The following is a 20696-nucleotide window of genomic DNA, read 5'->3' as shown; positions in this document are numbered from 1 at the left end:
GTCTGATAATACTAAAAGGCATTAATTAAAGTTTTCATCTTTCCTCTAATTCCTTGTTGATGGCATCCCAAATTGATAGTTCCACTATTTTATGTAGGGATGTTGTCAAGCTAATTGACTTGTTACCTCTGCTTTTCTCCTGTCCCTTTATGTTTTGGGATTATGCTGGCAATCCTTCTAATACTCGAAGTGTTCTGGGATATGTTAAATTCAGTATTCTTAGCATAGAGAATCTTAGCCATTTTTTTAGATATAAGTTATGTGAGGCTATTTAATTTTCAGACTGTTCACCTTCATTAGGATGCTACATTGTGCTTTCCTCAGTTACAAATTCTAACTTTCCTATTGCATCTGTTTAAGAAACACTCAAAATGTTGTTTGTTCAGACACAGATAGCTGTAGGTGCAAAAGTGAAACCAATCAGTCTCATAAACCACTTTGCGTAGGCAGCCACTTGCTTTCTTCCTCACATACTTCCATTTTCCTCTTTCCCTTTCTGAGAATCCTTAGAGTTTATCTTTTTCTATTTTCTCTTGAGGGCAGAGAGATATTACACCAACTGAGAGGTCACTGAGCTAGAGTGGTGGTCATGGGAGGGTTCTGGACCTTTGCATGGTTGTGAAATAAAAGAGATTGTGAGGGGACCAGGTTCTGCAGCAGAGAGCCAAATGAAGGGAACAGAACAAAACTAACAGCAACTACTAGGACTAGTGTAGAAAATCTTCAGCTTTGCATGTGAGGTTTTCCTTGAGCGTTGTTCAGCAGGGCAGCTTCCCGGGGGGGGAGGAGAAGAGCCCTTTCTGAAGGGTGCCAGTGTGAGTGCACGGTAGCAGAATGTCATCACAGCTCACCTCTGCTGCAGATACACCTTCAAGGGATATGTGAAAGGTGGATGCTCAGCATGCAGGAAAGCATGATGTACAGAATCCCATGTGGAAAACAAACAGCAAGCAAGACACACAAAGCAGTTAAATACTCATTTCGTTCTGTGGGGAATTGAGCAGTTACAGTGTGTGGGTGTGTGTATGGATGTACATATATGGATGTATACATTAATATAAAAATATGGTTTCTTGAATCAAAAGTAGGCTAGCATGAGTTACCTACTCTGCAACTAAACTAGGAATAGCTAAATAAAAGAGCCATTATGTGGTGTGGTATGCCATCATAGGAATCCATCGTCTTTGCCAGGCGTTTACATTGCAGCCACTGTTTCACTTACTGCTTTGAAGATAAGCTTTAATATTAAAGAGTTCCCGGAGCTCTAGCAGTGGCCAGTGAGGGTCACTATTTTCCAGTTTACCTCACTGGGCACATGGTACGCTGTGTACTTCTACACTTCACTTGGTTTGAGTGGATTGTGCTAATACTTTCTCCTCAGTGTCTTTTTTCATACTCATCCAGTTCAAAGCTTGTAACCCATTGCCTTTTTGCTGTGACCGGATCTTTCAGCCTGGCTCACTTAGGAGAGGCCCCAAACTCAAAATCCCCAGCAGTAAGTGTACGTATTTGTCTCCAGGCCTCTAGCTTCGTGTTTATGGTTAGCTCCTTGGAGACAAACTGAAGCTGGAAATAACAAAAGAGGTCTGAAATGAGCATAAAAATAATCATTGTTTTAGTTAGCGCTAAAAATACACAACTGTAATAATTACTGAACCTATTCCCTGGTATCTGAGTCTATACCTTATCTGAGGTGTGGTGAGGTAGTGGTGAGGATCCTGCATCCCCTGTCCAGTGTGTGACTTCTGAAACTCTGCCTTTCCTTTCTCTCAACAAGAGCCTCTCTTCCTGCCAGGATTTCTGTAGTTTGTATTGGGCCTTGCTCCTGTGCTCTTCTGTTCTAGATCTCAAGTCTCTTGTTGGTCCTGTTATTTTTTTCAACTTCTTAACCTCTTTTAAAGCCTCTAGTTTCTTTGTTCTGCCTCTGGAAAATATCTGATCTGCACCTGGGCTCTTGCAGGGAGGGTGAAGAAAACTGGCTTCTCCAGGCTTCAGCTGTCCTCTTGCCTCTGTTTGAAGGTGAATCGTTCACAGTAATGACTCACTATCGTTACCTCCCTCTGGAATTTTAGTCTGTGGTGGTAGTTAAAAAGTAATTGGCTGATAGTATGCAGACTTCCCTTCCCATTAGGGGACCCCGTGACGATGATTTATTTATCGTTTTCACTTTAGAAGGAGCTAGGAACCCCTGTCAACGATCAGGGCTTCGCTGTGCACATGAAGGCTGTGTAGTGTAATGGAAAGATGGTCACCATCTCAGTGAACTTGCCGTTGAGGTGTTGAAGCTTTTTGCTTTTGTGTGCCAGGAGCATTAGAGGCCATTTAAATAACGGAGAGAAGGTGAGCTGGGACAGGAGTGCAGTAGTGGGTCCTTTGAGAAATGCTGTATGTGTGTGTATCTGTAATGCATTCCTATGGTACATTACTTGTGCAAGGGCCTGTCATATGTTAAAGACCCAAGAGTCGAAGGAACAGGCAACAGTAATGGACTTTCCTTTGTTAGCCGAGAGCAATGGTTACAAATTGCATCCACCAGCCTGCCAGATAAACAGTTCAAGAAAGAACATGACTGATACGCGAGCAAAGACACTTCATTAAAATTAGCTCTTCCTGTCATGTGCACAACTGCTTCATGGAAAAGAGGACTGTTACCGTGTGGATTATGGATGATCCAGATGAACGGACTGTGGAGTAAGCTGTCATGTGCTGTGACGCCAAGCAACGCAAATCAACTCTGTTCCAGGAAAACCATTTCCATGTCAGCCTGTACATGAAAATTATCTGACTTGAACAAAGGTTTCTTTAAAGTTAAGAGAATTATTCTTAAGGGTTGGAGCTTGTCTGTGTCATGGAGGGATGGACAGAATGGACTTCAAAGTGCAGTCAGAAGATGAGATAATGTGCAACAAGCATTTTTTTTATAACCACCAGCCCAGAGAGGAACATATCAGCTTATAAAGTACACTTCTGTCTGAACAGTCCAGCCAGCTCTTTTACAAGTAATGCACAATGCTGCTGCATTTTTCAATGATTAAAGAAGGAAAATACCTTTCAGTCCATGCTGTTCTAGGTTTAACAGTTTGTGCATACCCAGTGTTGCTATTCCTGCCTCTACTCAGTTGCTCAGTTGCCTTGTAGTTTGAATGGGTGATTCAGAGTTCTAGGAAACCTTGGATGCTTTTGTTCTGCTTTTAATCTGGATGGTACTTGGGAGCAATGCTTGAGTTCACTTTTTTTTTTTTTTGGCTGTTTTTTGAGTTCAGAGTATCTCCTTAAGTTTGCTTTCTGTGATCCTTTCATCCAGTCTGTTTGAAATTCTGCTTTTCCTTTGGCTTTGTTTGGCATTGGTTCAACTACCTTCTGTTTTGTAGTAGTAGTTATCAGCCTTGGCTAGTGGCCCACGATAGCTTGCGCAGGCTGGGGATGGTGACTGCCTCTTCAAGCACACTAAAAGTCAATTAAAATAGTTTCGCTGTTTTTCCTGTCTCATGCCTACAGTTGCTAAAAGGTATTCTGCTGATGATGATGTAGGCAATAATATTTGCGCATACACCTTGCTCCTATTCACATTATCTCTTACATGATGAGTTCATGCTATGAGAATGACTGAGCTATTCTTCCTTCACGTGGGCTCAACTTTTGTCAGCCCATAGGTACCTCGTGGAGGCATGACTAAGGTGCAAAGAGGAGGCTGGAGTTATTTGTGTGTGTGTGTGTTTGTATTTCCACAAGCCTTTGAACCCAACTTCCAAAATTCCACTTACTGTTTGTGTGTTCAGGAGGATGGAAGGATCACCTCTTCCTCCGTCCAGGAATTAATTATATTGTTTTTTGGTGACCACAATGCCTTTCTGCTTTTCACTAAGGGAGCTCCAGACACTCGTCACTTTAATTCTAGTGGTATTAAATCATGCAGCAAAATACAAATCTCTAGACTTGCACTTTTTAGATATGTGTGTGGTAGCTTCTCTTGCTTAGTTCTGGGGCTTCGCTGCGAGCTCTGGGTCTATTTCATGACGTAGTAGATTAACATTTGTTCCCTGAAGCATTCTCATTTTCCAGTGGCTCCTTCTATGCTGCTTAATGCGGCTGCTTCAGCCACCTTCCAGGCCATGGGTTCACTCCTACAGAGGTGTTTGTGCCTCCTTTGTATCTGCATGGTTTGGAAATAAAGTGGAGGGAAAAAATGTACTTTAATCGTTGTGATGTCTTTGAGAATAAAGAAAAAGGGAAGAAGAGGAGGAATGAAAATCTGGGCAAGAAAAGAAAACCAGAGGCAACCTTTCTCCTTGTAGCATCAGAGTATTCCCAGTTCTCAAGACCTGGGGAGCAGGCAGTGGCTCCAATATTAATTTCAATTTTATCTTAGACTGTCTGGTAATGTATGGTATTATAACATCTTTCCTGTAATTAAAGGTCAGACAACATTGTCATTGTCACCCTCTACTATAATGGATTATAACTTGCGTAAAATAACTAACAATGAGCTGAGATTTTTATGTGAGCTCTTGGTCTGAGCCAGCACTTCCTTTATTTCTAATCTGGCATACTTATTTATAAGTGGATCTGAGAGCACCACAAATTAAGGTTGTATGATGCTCCCATTATACAACTCTATTCTTCAATTGTCTGTTGCTTTATCAAACGCTGACCAACTGGGCTTGAAGTTTTCTAGGGCTGGTGTCTTAGGTGGAATTATTGAAAAATCTCAGTTAAAATGAGCTCCATCATTTCTGACAGGGAGGCTTAAGAAAATGTTTTTTTTGCTTGTTTCATTTTGGGTATTTTTCTGGGTTTACTTTATACATCTTAGAGGTCTTTTTTGGCTCTTATATTAGTTTCCCCATGCTTTGATACAGGTGTGCAATATTTGGTGGGAGCAGGTGTTTTTTGTGTCAGTGGATGTACCCTTTGCCTTTCTCATGCATATTTGGGTTAATTGGAAGCCTTCAAAAACTGCAGTTATCACACATTCATTGAAATCTTGCTCTTTACCTATTTATAATGTTAAGCTAATATTTCTGGTTCTGTCTTTGCTAAGCATATTCCTACCCTTTGTGCAGAGGGTTGACCAGGCAGGCACTCCCTGCGAGCAGCTCAGCTTGCTCCAACTACAAGAACTCAGAAAAGACTTGTCTGTAGCTGATTCCCTGTGCAATAGCATTAGTGAGGCTTGGGCACAAAAACTGCAAACCATGTGCCTGTCTCACCTCTCAGCCAGCCCTTTTCCCCTCCGCTCGCCCATCACCTGTTTGCAGTGTGGCTGGGGAGGAGGGAAAGGTTGAGTAAAGTGAATGTCAATATGATGAGAAAGGAGGGGACTTGTGCAAGTGGTCTGGCAAGAATGGGTCTAGGGAAGGAGAAACTAGGCAAAGAGCTGCATGGAGGAGGATAAATGGACGAGATGGAAGAATGCAGGACTGTGTTAGGCAGAGATCAGTTGGGAAACGCTTCAATTTTGCTGCTCTTTCTCCCTGAGGAAGTATTGGTGAGACCCTGTGGCAGGCTGTGCCTTGCAGCTCCCTCACATGAAGGACAACCCGCTTCTTCTGTCAGCTCTGCCATTCACTCACTTGGCAGAGGCCTCTGCTGCAGTCCTAGGGTCTTTTGATGACCCCTGGGGATGCAAAGTGATGCAATGTGATGGATTTTTAATGAGCTTTTTAAAAACTTGAGAACTTGCATAGAGAAAATTGCATTAAAGGCAAATTATGGAGGTTGTAAAGTCAAGCACACAAAAGTTAGGAAATGACGGAACCAAGTTGGGCTGTGGACCATTAATTCAGGCACTCTGCACATTTTGAAATGATCTCTGGCTCCCTGATCACATCCGTTTCTGCTCGGCAGGACCTCTGCAATGTTCCATGCACAGAATGGGTGGTGCCCCACTGACGTTAACTTTAATAAATAAGTTTAAAAAATTATTTCAAGTGCAGTATAATCATGAGGTCTGTCTGCATTTATCCAGAACAGTCTGAAGGGAGGTGAATTGTCCCTGCAGTCAGTCAGAGCCGCTTATTTGAGATTACAAAGGGGGAAGATGCCTAGAGGTTTGTTCCAGAACCACCTTGTCTGTTTTGGTGCATGCCAACAGGCTGGTCTAGAAAAGGGAGGAAGGACTGCGTTCCTCACCTCGTCTTCAGTCAAATAAGCCCTCTCAGGCCTAGAAGCACTGGGAAGCATTGATCCTCTTGAAGCAGTTTTGTCCTTCACCTCTCCTGTGCAGCCCTCGTGCCAGCTTGTTGTTAACGGCACTGAGTGGCTCTGCACATCCTGTGGCTCTTGAGGAATGCGGTACCGCACCTGAACTCTAAAACCAGTTCCCTGACAACAGCAACAGACGTCAAGAGAGTTGTCTGATAGACCAGAAGAGCATGGATTTGAAAGTGACAGCTGAGGTACGAGTGTGCTATTGGGAATACGACTTGGCTTTGCCTGCGTGCTGTGTCGCCGCTTGATGTGTGTGCTAGGTAATGTTTCAGGAACGCAGCCACCGTAGCGCTGCAGACCATGTCTGACCCTATGAAGTAGTGGGTCAGAGGCCTAGCGAGTGCTTACTGTGTGGCTCTGAAAACCTGAAGTGATCAGGCTCCCAAGCAGGCTTTCCTCCCTCTGTTTAAACATGAAACTACATCCTTTGTCCTTACCATTATTCCTGGTATGTAGGAAGGGTTGTGGTGCGCACAGCAACATGTGCCGTGTTGTCTGCACATGGAGTTACATCATGAGGAAAGGACCTTGCATAACAATTAGCAAGGCTAATTAAGCTGAAACTTCTTGTCCTTTTAATTATGTAATTAAGATGCCTAATTACAAAATTAAGATATGTGGGGAGGGAGGAAAAAATTTATGAAATTTTACTCATTTCTGAAAATCATGTTTGTAACACCACCCTTGTTTGTGCAAACTTCAGTCTTCATGGCTGAAGCAAGAGCACTTCTGGCCTGGAGGTGGTACTCATGCATGCCACACGGTATCTGTGTGAAGAAAAGGTGGGAAAAGGAAATTGAAGAGGGAGGAGAGATGGTGCCAGTCATCCTGGGGAGCAAAAGGAAGGCTAGTCCTGCAGGTAAGGCAGTGGGCTGTGACATGAGGACTCAGCTCTGCCCCAGGCTCCCTGTGGACCTTTTGTATGGTTCCCCATACTCAGGAAACTTCACAACTGCTGTGGACACTCCTGCTTCGTGCCCAGAGCAGGATGTAGGTCGCACCTCCCTTCACAGGGATACCACAGAGATGTAAGAGTGCAAGGAACCCAGCTGCTGTTGAGCCCACTGTGAAAGGCTGAAACTGTGGATTTATGACTCGTTCATTTGCTCTTTATTTGGGAAAGTTGCTGCCCAGTATGAAGGGGCTGCACTCTGAGAGAGGTGATGAAATACTGTCACTGGCCTGCTGTACGGACCATCTGTCTCTTCCAGGGCTACTCCAGAGCATGGTGAAGCATCTTGCTTTTCTGTATGGGCTTTTTTGTTTGTTTGTATTTATTTATTTGGCTTTGATTCACTGCTATATTTTTATTTTTGAAACCAAAGCAACCCCCCAAACTTTAAACGCACTGTGACAACCTGCAGCCTTATTACAACTAGTCCCTTGAGCCTATCGGTTCTCTTATTATAAGAGACACTAAAAGAATTGTTCAGCAGACCAGAACAGTATGGATTAAAAAATGATTGTTAGCAGATAGATGAGGGATAAATGTGATATTGGGCATATAATTTGGCCTTTCCTGCACATTATTTCATTAAAGCACTTGCTAATGCACCAGGAATAATAATCCTATGGTCATTTACGTTTCGCAGCTGGAAAACATCTGCCCCTGTGGAGGCAGATGGTGCAAGTGTGCATAATGTCTGTCTTATACTTGTGCAATTATTTCAAAATGCAAACACTGGGAGTGCAAACAAGTGATTAAGGAGAGCAAGCATTATATGGAAGTTCTCATTATCTCTGGAACTGGTATTACTGTCCCACAAACTCATAGTTTAAAAAGTATATATTTTTTGAGCTTGAAAATGAAATTGCAGTACTCAGCCTTATCCAAAACTGGCTAAAGTCTCTTTTGAAGCTTATCTCAAGAATATACTAAAACTGTGCTTGTGAATATTCTTTTTTCTTAATAGTAGTCAAACATCCAAGTGCACTTCTCAGCAGAAACCTTCATTTCCACCAGAGCTAGCGATAGGTAACAGTAAAGGGCAATTTGTTAGCCTTTGACCAAGGTTAATAGAACAGGTTATAAGAGAGTATTCCTTTCCTCAGTTTTCCATCAGCTTTGGGAGAGAGTGCTTCAAGACTTACTTATGTTCTGGGGTTGGCTGGCTGACTTTTTATTCTGTGAGTTCAGCTGCTGGAGGTAATAACCCGAGGTGGTATCTGCCTTGGCTGGAATACTCCCTGGAATACCTGCTTTCAAGACACGTGTTCTGTGTGTTCCTCTGTTGGACCAAATCATGATTTTCTGTCTTATGTGTCCTGAGTATCAGAAGAGAAGAAAGACTTGTGTGATGGCAGCTCTCCAGTGATTGTGCTGCAGTATTCATAATGCAAAAATTCCCAGAGAGAACTAAGAGCAGAAATTTCAACTCTGTAGTGAGACCAGGGATGATATCAGTGCTTTGGTGAGACTGCTTTCTAGGCAGGGCTCCCAGGAAGGCTTATATATTTTATACGAGCCATCACTGTAATGTTTGGGAGGCTACCATTATTTTGTGTATTATCACTACTTTGAGCAAAAGTACATCCCAGTGTTAACTGGGACCTAGTGTGGGTATACATAAATAGAGGCAAATAGGTGAAAAATGCATGATTATGTCTTACTTGGCAGGAATGTTTTCCATTATTTCAGCAAAATGCTTTGTTTTCCTACTCAGTCTTCCAAAATAACACACCTCCCAGCTCCCCAAAAGATTAAAAAACATTACTTTTTTTTTTCCTTCTCTCTGAGTGTCCTAGTTTATAGCTTTCAGATATTATTAGGACGTGCATTACTTAGATGCAGAAGGAATGACGCACTTTCTATTGAGAGAGGGATTTGGGGTGATTTCAGTGGTATGTTGAACTCTGTGATGCAGATTTGGCAACTTGTGAATGTTATCTGCTGTACGAATTGATTGCAGTTAATGGTAGACTGCATAATACTTTTTCTTTCAGTAGTGATCAGTACTGGACTGGTGTGGCAGATAGCTAGTTCTGTCACATATATCCATCGCAACTTATGTTAATTAGCTGTTGGTTTGGATTCCTTCTCGTTTTTTGCATGGTGTCTCGTGGCGGGAAGTTCGTGTTTCAGATGGCTTAAGTCAGCCTTGCAGGCCTACAGGAATGTATTTGGCATGCCAGCTTTCTTTTAACAGTTATGTTTAATCTGCACAGAGATCATCTAGCTCTGAGAGGCCATTTGAATGTCTTCAAAGAGTTATTGAATTGTTTATTGATCCACCTCATTACTGCTGTTCCTCTGGTTCCTTTTGATGTGTTGTCACTTCATTCAACATATGATGCCAGGGTTTTAAATTAATAGGTGCAGGAAGCCCTACATGTGTAAATATTAGGGTGTGTTTCTCTGAGTGAAAATGTGGTAGGTTGTCCAGTCAATACTGTTGCCATCAGAGTCTTACCTTTATTATGCCCCTCTTTGCACAAAGTCTTCTTCCTCCCATCTTCTTTAGAAAACTTGAAGTGTCTGAAGTTTTGTTTGTTAGGCTTTGTAGCAGTCTAATCTCATGCTGCCATTGGGAGCCTACAGACTAGTTCCCTGCTTATGAAAATAATTTTTTCTCTCCTTCCCTTTAATCTTTTTCCATGTCTCTCTTTTACATTTGTTAAATTCATGAATTAAATACCTGCTGATTTTCCTTCCATTAATTTAATCACTTTTTGAAGCTTTTTAAGCATCTAGAATAGACAACATCCTGTAGCAAGGAGTTCCATAGTTAGAATATTGATTATTTGGAAAAGTGCTTCGTTTTAATCCTGCCACCTGAACATTTATTTGTTGTGCGTGGCTTTTTTATTTAGTTAGTTATTTTTAGCAATGATGAGTAATAATTCTTTATTTATCTTCTCTAAGCCATGCAGGATTTTATATGTATTTGTCATGCAGCATCAGTTGCTTCTTTTTCCAAGGTTAATATTATAATCTAGATATTTATTCCTTGTAGAGAAGTTGTTCTGTATCTTTGGACATTTTGGTCATGTCCCAATATCTCTTCTATTTCTAGATTCTTTGAGATGAAGTATCAGAACCGCAGGTAGTATTTAAGATGAAAGGTGGAAATGTATTTTTTTTAGCAATAATATAGCTGTGTATGTCTTTTTTTTTTCTTTCATTTTCCTTATAAATACTCTTCAGCCTAGGGAAAGGCCAGTAGTTTTTAACATTGTCCTTTCTGTTTGCTAGTCTGATCAATAGACTTCTATCCTTAGTGTGCACACACAGAAACAGCATTTTTTATTTTGGAAGTTGCCTGCTATCAGATAAATCGGGGGGGATAAATTAACACAGAAGTGCATTAAGTAGCAGATGAGAAATAAGACCTCCTGCTGGTGATAAGGCAGATTGAGAACCGTTTCATTTAGATGTCAGCTTCTCGAGATGAATATAGTGTGCCTACCTGCAAGACAATTCTGCCTGTTCACACTCTTCATCTTCTGGCCCATCTCCCCTTCTCAGCAACAAAACGTGGCCACTGTGTTCCCCGGCACTACTTAGCGCACAACTCTGCAAGCTACTGGCCAAGTGTGTGTCATGGGTGTGCTGAGTAGCTGAATCACATAAATTAGCCTGTTCCAGTTATCAGATGCTTCTGGCTGAAGAGGCAAAGGTTTGTGCCATGAAGCTGTCAGAGGCATGCATTGCTGGTGTTCATTGTGTGTTACACAGGACAGATTTTTTTTTAATTCGTAATTACTTTTTTAATGAACTCCAGAACACCCCTTCCTCTCCCTCCTCCCACCCTCCAGTTGGTAGGCATGAGCTGAAATATTGCAGAGGTGGGGGGTGGGGGAGAAGCTCTTAAAGTGATGATTAAGGTTGCAGAACATAAGCTGTTATGTTAGAAATGGCTAAAGTCAAGATTACCTTTGTAATTCTAAATATTCCATCTTCCGTGCATGCAACATGGTCAGTCCTGAAGCACTTGTATGCTCTTCTCTGCAAAACTACAGGCATTTCAACAGTACCAGAACTGGAATGAAATCAGAGATACAGAGCTATATGTGTTTATTGATGAGATTTATTTTATTTTATTTTTATTGCTGACCCTGTCCATTTGTTGGTATGCTTCAGTGACTACAGTGCTCGTTTCCCATCTCATTGTAAACCATGTTCCTCTACGTTTTGAAAACCTACTTCAAATGTAGCTGAATGAAAAGTACCAGAGAAAAAACTCTTAGGAGGAAAAAGGAAAGCAAATTATTGGTATGGAGCTGCCAATAAAGTTCAGAAGCTAACGAAGATGAACTGCTCATCTAAGCATAAATAGTCCACGGAGTCCAGGTGTGCTCTTGTCTTATGAACCTGGGTGCCGAGTTTCGAGCACTATACTCATTAATTTTGCTCCTTCTGAAATATTTGGTGATCACATCAATTAATTGTGCTGTGTAAGACTGTTTGAGCCTGCAGTACAAGAAGATCTGGGGTCTACAGTGTCCAGTCTACAGTGAAATTAGAAGTTGGTTGCAGCTCTGGCTGCTGTTTTGTAACCTGTCATGTATTCCACAGTAAAAACATCCAGCAGAAAATGCTGCAAAATTGACTGGTTTCCATTGAGAGAGATTTTCATCTCTTCCACTGTTTACATACAGAAGATGAGGTCTTTGCTGTGACACAAAGACATTTTAGGCAGATTTCAAACAGCAGCAAAAAAAAAATCCTCTCTTTGGGGAAGAAAATGTATCATGTAGGCTGTTTGTCATTTTGAAGTTAAATTTTTTTTTTCTTCCCAAAGAATATTAGCTATTTCAGCTTTTAAAAAAACAAGCAAACAAACCTTATTTTTTTAAAGCAGTTATGCAGCCAAAAAGTCAATAATATATATAAAATGTGTAATAAATTTTGACTTCTGTGCCTTTTTTTCCCACAATACCCTGTGATACTGAAATAGTACTCCTGCATAGAGACATCACTTCTATTTAGAGGGTTTGTGTTTGGGAAGGTTCGTATTGCCACATAGGAAGCACGTTGCTGATATTTAAATATATTCAGATCTGTATCTTCTGATTATAATTTTTGTAAAGTATCTTCACAAAAGAAAAGCCATTAAGAGAATAGGTACTGTGCTTCAGGAAATCTCAAGAAACAGAAGTACAAAAAGCTGCTAACTAGATACGCAAGTCCTGTTCTGTTTTGCTGGTCACGTGAGATTTAATACTCTTAATTTCCTATATTTCACTTCACAGCAGCATCTTTTCCCACCTGCTGAAGGGAAGGGCCTTTTTCTGCCACTGACTCTTTTTCTCCCCCATGTTCCCTGTCCCACAAGAATTGTGCACTATTTGCCCATTTAATTAAGCCGAGACGTTCCTGCCTGCATCATGTAAGGTGTTTCAAATGAGGTGTTATGTAGCTTATGGGATCTGAAAGCAGACTTGTCCAAGTCATAGCAGTGGGTTAAGCACGGTCTTTGGAGTCATCAAGACTGTCAGCTGGGCTTAAGGGGGAGTCAGCTCACTGGGATCCCAGGGCACTGCTTCTGGCTATGTCTCTTATGCAATTCAGATGAATTGCAGGCTCAGCAGTCTAAGGCAGCTGACATCATGACCCCTATACCTACACTATATGCAGTTCATGATTTTTACTTTGGGTTAGATTTAATTTGATCTCCAGGACCAAACAGTCTCACCGTGCTTGCGGTTCAAAGCTGAAGGACCACTAGTTAGTTCAGAACTGCCCTGTTAATAGATAAAGTATGAGAGCAGAGCCTCAAGTTCACTTTCTTCTCGTTTTCCTCTCAAAAAAGTGTAGTTCACATGTAACAAAATTGCCCCAGACATCGAAACATCATGCAGTAAGCAGGGGCAACTGGGAAGGTTCTTTAAAATTGTTATTGCTCTGAGCTGGGATGCTAATCAAGAGACAGCCTTTATTAATGTCAATGATCTTTTGCCCTGGTCCTCCTGGTGATAGTGTTCAATGTAATAATAATCAGTATTATTGTGTCTTTGGCTAATCAAAACTGCTGCTGTTAGCTCCTGTTCTTCCAGGTTTCACCACCTGAAGTCCATTGACTTAAACCCATGGTATGTATTAAGAAAGGAGGAGAGGGGGTAAAAGGGCTATGGGGTTGTTTCCTCCCCCACCCAGTATTGTCCCTGCCAACATGCCACAATTTCATCTGAAACAAGGGATGCACAAAGCTTTTGAGTCTGGGTTTTGTTTCCATGTATTTTTTATCTTTGTTTAATTTGCTGACTGGCAGCTGGAAAATCACTTAATCAGCATATCTGGCCCAAATACTAGGCTTGACTTGAAAACACTGACAGTGTCTTGGCTCACTCACAACTGCGACTAGTTTGAATTCCTGTTCTGTGATCTGTATAGGTAGTGGTGATAGAAGAAAAAGAAAATAATCATGTGAAGATCTGTCTTGCTTCTTTCCCAGCTGTGCCACAACGGTTGGAACCCAAATGCCCGTTTCAATCTCGTAACCGCATGTAGATTTAGCGAGTTGCTTCTGATGCACACACGACCTCCTGGGGAAGACGAGCAGCTCTCCATTTCCACTGCCCAGTTAGCGGGCCTGTGTTTGAGTCTCTTTGTTCTTCTGTCCTCTCAGAAGCACCAGTGCTTTGTGTTTGCTCCTGTGGCTGAGCAGTGCCACCTCACTGATGGTTCTGTTTGGCCAATACAGAAAGCGTCTTCTCCCTATCTGAACCCAGGGAAGCCACCTGAACCAGTTACTGTGGGAAGTCTTATCCTAACAAGGTCCAAAATTAACTTACTACTTTATTTTTTCCAGGTACTCCACCTCTGCCTTCTCCAAACTAAGCAAAGTAGGGATCAGACATCCTCCACCTCTTCCTTTCATTGGAAACCTGCTCTTCTTCCGGGAGGTAAGGAAGCGTTTTATTTGTGTTTATCCAAAATGTTGGGAATTTTGGATACGAGGTAGGAGGGATTGAAAAGGATCCTACACTTCAGTAGTACCATCCCTTTAAGCGTCCTCCTCTGGAAAAAACAAGTAAAACTCAGTTCTTTGAGTGAATTTGTAGAGAGTTGTGTGCAAGCAGCACTAATTTCAGGGTAAAATAAACTTGAGGGGAAAGAAAATGCATAAGCTCCTGCAGTTAATTACTTGAGCTTTTCCAAGAAAGTTCATGCCCTCAGTGAAACAAACTTAGTTATGTGAATAGAGCAGATTACGATAACTAGCCCCAACTGGTTTGTTCTGAGTGGTTTTGGCTTGCACGACCTTTCTATTTGTTTGTGTTTTTGCTGATGGTACACATTTATTTTAAAGCTTGTAGCATTGCTTGGTCCTAAGCAGTAACTGGAATTGGCTACCACTGAATGCTGTTGTTCTGTGCCCCAAATGTTGCCATCCCGGACTGGGAGGGGAAGTACTGGGGATTCTGCCATCGGATTTAATTCACTCGCTCTTCCCACCCTTCACCTTCTGTCAGCCTGTTCGTGCTGGTGTTTTTTGTTCCTTGCTCAACTTTTATAAAGCTTCTGATTGACCAGGTTATGTTAATAATGAGGAGCTGCCATTTCTCTGGTTGGACTCTTACAGTAAAATCTCCCAAGTGTGTCTCTGTTATGTTCCAACAACTTTTCAGGAAATCTGGGCTAACTCCAGCTACAGCCCAATATCCTCTTTTAAGTGCATAGTCATCAATATCCATGCTGAGATTTGAATTATTAATGCGATTGTAGTGCTTCTTACCTTGGTTTTCATGGTGATTGTTCCGTCAATATCTGACTCATTACTAGGTAAAACCCATTTAAATACCGGTTTTACATGTACATCTGATTTCGTTTAGAAAATAGCATAAAAGGTGGACTTATTTGCTCTTGGTTCATTTGAAAAGGATTGACAGTTTGACTTTAAGATACAGCAGATGCTGATTGTATGGAATATGGACCAGTTCACCCTGATTGTTCTGGTTTGAATTCAGCTGGATGGCATGAAGTGACTTGTTCTGTAGGTCTTTGCTGACAAAATCCTCTTATCGTTAGTTACCTGCTAACACTTGCTGTAGGAAAAGCTGCCTAGAGACTAAATTATTTTGATATGCTGTGGATAGGTTTACCCTGTAATACTTACTGTATGAGTAGAAAGTTTCTGAAAACTATTATCTGTGATCTGCTAGGCAAATTTCATTACCGGTGTTGCATTTATAGAACTTGCATAAAGCAGGCTGAGGAAGAAAATGGACATAATTTTAGTAACTTCTGGGGAGAAAATAAGTAAAGGTAGCCATGAAACTATGTCTTGCAGTACCAAGAAATAAGAATTTCAGCCAGAGTTTTTAAGCAGTTAAGCACTGCAGGAACACAAGCCCCACCAGGCTGTATGTCCAGCACTACAAGGTTTCGCTGTCTGTCCTGTCTATAGTCTTATAGTCAATAGGAACAGGCAGGGATGAGTCCAAACTCTTCGTAATTTTTCTTTCTTTCTTCTCTCACGTTTTACCATGTTCTCTGGATCTGCTCCTGTGGCTGCTTTCTTCGAATTAGTGCCCATAGCAATGTGCTGGTAAGAGGAGGGCTGCTCTTATATTGCTGGATGTTCGTGACTAGAGCACTTTCAAGTTACAAGTGCTCTCACTGCAGGCAGTAGAGGACAGCTTCCATGTTCCCTCCCTTCCCCAGCAGGGGAGAGCTAGGAGCTCCCTCTCACCTTCGTCAGGACTGGAATAGGTTTTAGGGACTTTAGGGATTTAGCTGCCAGTGGTGCAAGAGCAGCAGGTTTTTTTTGTTTGTTTGTTTTTTTGTTTGTTTGTTTGTTTTAGGAAGTAGCAAAACTACATCTATAATGTTAAGAAGTTCTTGCACGTTCATGCAGACACGTCTTTTCACTGAACTGGATATTTAAAGGGTCTTCTCTTTTAAATAGAGCAGCTCCTTCTTGCTCTGTGCATTATCAGCAATGTTGTGCATCGAAAAACACAAGCCACAATCCCACTAAAAGGGTCTTTCAGCCCTTGAACCATTTATGTCAGAGGAGTTCATGAATGGTGGCTAAGAGGAATGACTTCTCATGTGCTGTACAGGAATCTGCATACATGGAACTTGTACATTTCCAGTGTTGAATTTGAACTACAAATCAACACGGGTTGAAAACCTCTGTGTGAGAATGAGACTTAGAAATCAAAACACTTCAAAAATATGTTCTTCCAGGCCAAAGAGTATGCTCATCTCGTGGTTTTGGGCTTTCATAATTGCTAGAAATTTAAGGGGAAAAAAATGGAGAAGGAAAGTGAGTCCATCTGATATAATTGAGTAAATCACAGACCCGGGGATTTTAAGGAAAAAAAACATAAAACATCAAAAGGTATTGAAAAAATTGTAGGAGTAAGCAGCATTTTTTCAGCTTCTAATGGCATAAATTCAAGGATTTGCTTGCTTTCTCCCTTGCTTACATGGGTGTAAATCAGTTCTACTGATATTAGTGGAGGTTCTCATTTTACTGCACTGTATATGTGAACAGAACATCAGGCCTCATCATTCTCTTTGCTGTCATTATTATTCCATAAGTGTGTCTGAAAATGAATGAACAGTGCAAGCAAGATTTGACCAATAGTGCTGGGCTGTTCTTTCCTTTTTCTTTTTTAATAAACTTTCAAATGTATTTTAAATGAGAAAGTGTTTTCTCCATGAGATTTTTCTTGAAAGAGTTATTTTTCTCCAAGAAAATATATTGCCTGAGAAATGCCCAAAATAAGAGATGCTGTAATGTAGTGTCTCAGAAAAGAAGGGGAAGTGCTGAAAGTTAAGGGGATAAGGGAAATGCAACAGGAAAGACCTATCTCCATCACAGAAAAGTAGACTTTAAGAGCTGTCTTGGGGAAAACAAGGTTGTTTTACTGTAAGTTGCCCCTTTTCTCTCAAGTAAAATAGAGAGAGATAATCGCAGCCTGAAACTAAAACGTATCCACGTTAATCGGCTTATCTCAAAAATGAGAAGATATGAAATTATTACAGTTCTGCAGCTGGGAAATTATCAGAGTCCAAGATATTAGATTAAAAATTCTTCATTGCATGAGAACAAATTGTGGTGGGCAAGTCTGATGTAATAGTAAATATGATTAGGCTGTTCAAAAAAAATAAGCAGCATGTTCAATTTTCCTGGTAAATGAGCAGACTTGCAGCAGACAGACTAGCATTGTGCTAGGAACTTCTGACTGTTTCCCCCATCTCTCCACATACTGCATTTTTCTTACTAATCTGTGGATATTATTTTACTTTATTTTTTTGTCTCTGTAGCAGCATAACAGGAGACACAAAGCTATACACAGCATGGGCTTTGACTTTGAAGCCCATGCAGGTGCATGAGTGAGAGGGGCAGGCTACAAAAAAAATAAGCAGAACTATCCTATTAATTCCTAGACTAATGATTTTGAGACAAATGCTCTGAAAATCAAGAAAGTGCCCATGCCCTGTTAGCCTTCCTCCCAAAGAACCGTGGCAAACCCTTGACCTGTTGCTATGGCTGTGCTGTGCTTTTCTCCCTGTTTCCCATCCTTCTCTTAAAAGGCAGCTGTGCTGTTTTTAAATGTCACTGGCTCTGACATTTGAGCGGCTCTGGTCGCCTGGTACCATACCTGCCTGCGCTGCTCAACCTCCTGCAGAGCACTGCCCTGCCGCAACCTGGGGCTCGCCTCTCTGCTGTTTTGGGGTGGTGGTAGGTCTGCCTCGGCTGCCTTGTTTGGGGCTTGGTAGGCGGGCAACATGTGTGCAACTGGGTAATGCGCTTTGGGCCCCTGTGTTGGCGTGAACATGTGTTGCTCTCCTCTGAGTGCTCCTAGGAAGCTCCAGCGATGCTTTTGACTGGCTGCGTGCTTGCATCCCTGCCTTGCATTTTAATGGATGACATCACTCTCTTTAGCCCCTCTCCGCTTGGACAGGATACTCTTTGTTTACTCTGTTTATTTCTGCCTGGCCTACTTGTGGATCCTGGGCTACCCTAGAGCGGCCCATTTCTGCTGAATGGAAGTGGAGGATGTGTGGATGCTTTGTCTTGCTTTCAATTTGGGATCTAGCTGGGCTGTGTTGTTTTATGGCTGATGGGTGGGAGTGGAGAAGGAGGGTGTGTGTGTGTGTAGGGAGGAAGCAGAGAGCAAATATCATCTTTTTCCACTACGTATCTGCCAAAAGCATCCTTTGACTGGGAAGTAAAGAAAAATAAAAGGCTGGGTCCTTGCAGGAACAAATTTAACCCCACGTCTAATTTGCAGCCTAGAAAGCAGTATCTCAATGCTTGGAAGGAGGCTGCAGCACTTACTGTACTGGAATTTAATGACACAGCACGTAAACCCAAACAAGGCTGGGGGGAGGCAAATAGTCAGGGTCAGGGAAAGGCTGTGGACCTGGATTTAATTACAAGAATAATATGGCTTACACTGACAGTGAAAGCCTGCATATGGTTTTGTGTTGCTTTGCACAGATAAATGAGAGGAGTGGGGTAGGGAGTGTGTGCTTTGCCTCTTGGTTGCCTTTTCTGGTTCCACACAGCTACCATGGCACCACGGACCAGCCTGGTGCACCCACTGTGGGCTGCTGACTGCCCTGACAAGCCTCACGGGGTGCTTCAGGTCTTCTCTCATGGCCTGGAAAAGTTCTTCTTGACTGGAAGGCCCATTTGTGTATTCCTGTCAAATGAAATGCCCGCACGTGGTGCGGCTCTGAATCTAGCCACTGCAGTCTGCAACATGACAGAAAACCTGGGGTTAAATGTGTTTTTGCGTGTATCTTCATGTATCTGTAAAGCCAGTCTCTCTCCTTTTCAAATATGTGTGTTTTCCTAGCCTCAGCCGATGCCCTGTGCCACCTCCTTTGATCAGACGTTAGCACTGTTGGATACCCTGACAAAGACAGTGCGGTACCTGGCTGTGGGAGCCTAAAGCAGGAAATCGAGAGGTGGCAATTAGTTGACTCCTGCTTGACTAAATGCTATTAGCACCCCTCAGTGGGAGCGGGACAGCTGGTTTCCCAGAAGGGCCTCAGGCAGAGCTGTGCTAGGGCACATCTCAGCTACTCCCTGAGCCTGTGGGACCTCAGCAGGGAGAGCAGCACATGTTCCTCAGAAAGCCTTCTGTACAGACATAATGTCCTTGGTGCTCCTGCACTTGACATTTCTGATCGCTGTGCTCACAAGGTATCCCTGAATGCGGTGTCAACAGGTTCTCTTTAAATAACCTCTATGGAAGCTAGAGATGGTATTGTAGGGCACAAAGCAACAGGCAGGTCTTTTGTGACAGAAAAAGAGGGGTGAATCATTGCTGCTTTGTTGGTAGGTAATGGTGACCCGAGAGCAGTGGTCATGAAAGATGGTTTTGCTTTTTTGGAATATAATATGTCTTGGAATAATATGTAATGTTTCTTTTGGAATATAAGAGGAGAAAGAAGTCTGAACTGTCCCTTTTGTATTCCAAGGAACAGCTCCTTGCTGTATGCCCTGTGCCGAGAGCACGTCCTACTGCTCTTTGCGCCATCCTGAAGAGGCCTGGATGGGCCCTTCCTGTAGAGACATAGAGTTATTGCCTCTCAGAGGAGATGAAAATTTCATTCATGAGCAACATCATGTCTTTGGTATTCTGTAAGCCATGTTTTGGTAGTTCCTTTTGGCATACTTCATGCTTGCTTGTGATAAGGAGGCAATAGCTGAGGCAATTGCTAGCTTTATGAGAAGGCTTTAACAGGCCTTTCCTGTTAAGTGGAAAGGGAATGATGTTTTCAACAGCAGCATAGCAAGTGAGAGCAGAGACTTTGCAATCATGCTCCCAGCTTTCCCCAGACTCCCAGAGTGATTTGGGGCAAGTTTGATTGGGACAAAGACTCCTTATTTTCTGAATAAGCAGATCCCCTTCTTTTGTTTCACCCTGTGCCTCTTTTTACCCGCCTACAAAATGGCTGGCATAAATGGTGTTCTGGTACATACATCTTGGTGTTTTTTTTATGTTTTTTTTTTTTAATTTATCATGTTATGACGAAACGCTCTGATCGATGCCTAAGTGACTTCTCTGGGGACTTTCTGTGGTAGATCTGGGGACACTGATATCACTGCTGTCTCTAATAGACTGGTAAGTTTGAAGGCAGGAGGAAATTTAAACGGTCCATCAATAGACACAGACCAAAGAGAGCTGTGAATCGATGCCAGCCTGAGCTTTGGCCTATAAATGAAGGTGTCTGAATAAGGTGAGTCCCCAAGATCACCATACTGATGGACATTTCTCTGCTATTCCATTCCATTCCATTCCATTCCATCCTTGACCAAAATCATTGCTCTTTAATTGTTTTTTGGTGTCAATGGAGAAATGGCTACCCAATATCCATCAAAGTAGAGGTCTGCATCATTAAAATGGCATCTTGCTGCTGGGAGTGGTTTAGGGGAAGTTTGCAATGCATTGTGCCTCTTGGAGACTATATTTTCAAGTTCATCACAGCAAATTCCAGAGTGTTATCAGTAGCCTACTCTTTAAGAAGTGCATACTGCTAGGTTAAAGCCAGCTCTGGCATGAAATCTAGCACC

At 42.1% G+C, this 20696-nt stretch overlaps 1 protein-coding gene across 8 annotated transcripts in view; it reads left to right on the top strand.

The window, feature by feature from the left end:
- The window catches only part of TBXAS1 (thromboxane A synthase 1), a 266052-nt gene that overhangs the window by 72230 nt on the left and 173126 nt on the right, over positions 1-20696 (top strand). For all 8 annotated transcript variants that reach the window (XM_080558646.1, XM_080558644.1, XM_080558643.1 and 5 more), the window contains one exon: positions 13962-14055. In XM_080558646.1, coding sequence (XP_080414772.1) covers positions 13962-14055 — 94 coding nt within the window. The remainder of the gene's footprint in view (positions 1-13961; positions 14056-20696) is intronic.

Source organism: Anser brachyrhynchus (assembly GCF_964034855.1).
Source record: "Anser brachyrhynchus genome assembly, chromosome: 1".
NCBI classification, from domain to species: domain Eukaryota; kingdom Metazoa; phylum Chordata; class Aves; order Anseriformes; family Anatidae; genus Anser; species Anser brachyrhynchus.
This window is presented reverse-complemented; position numbering and strand designations above follow the sequence as displayed.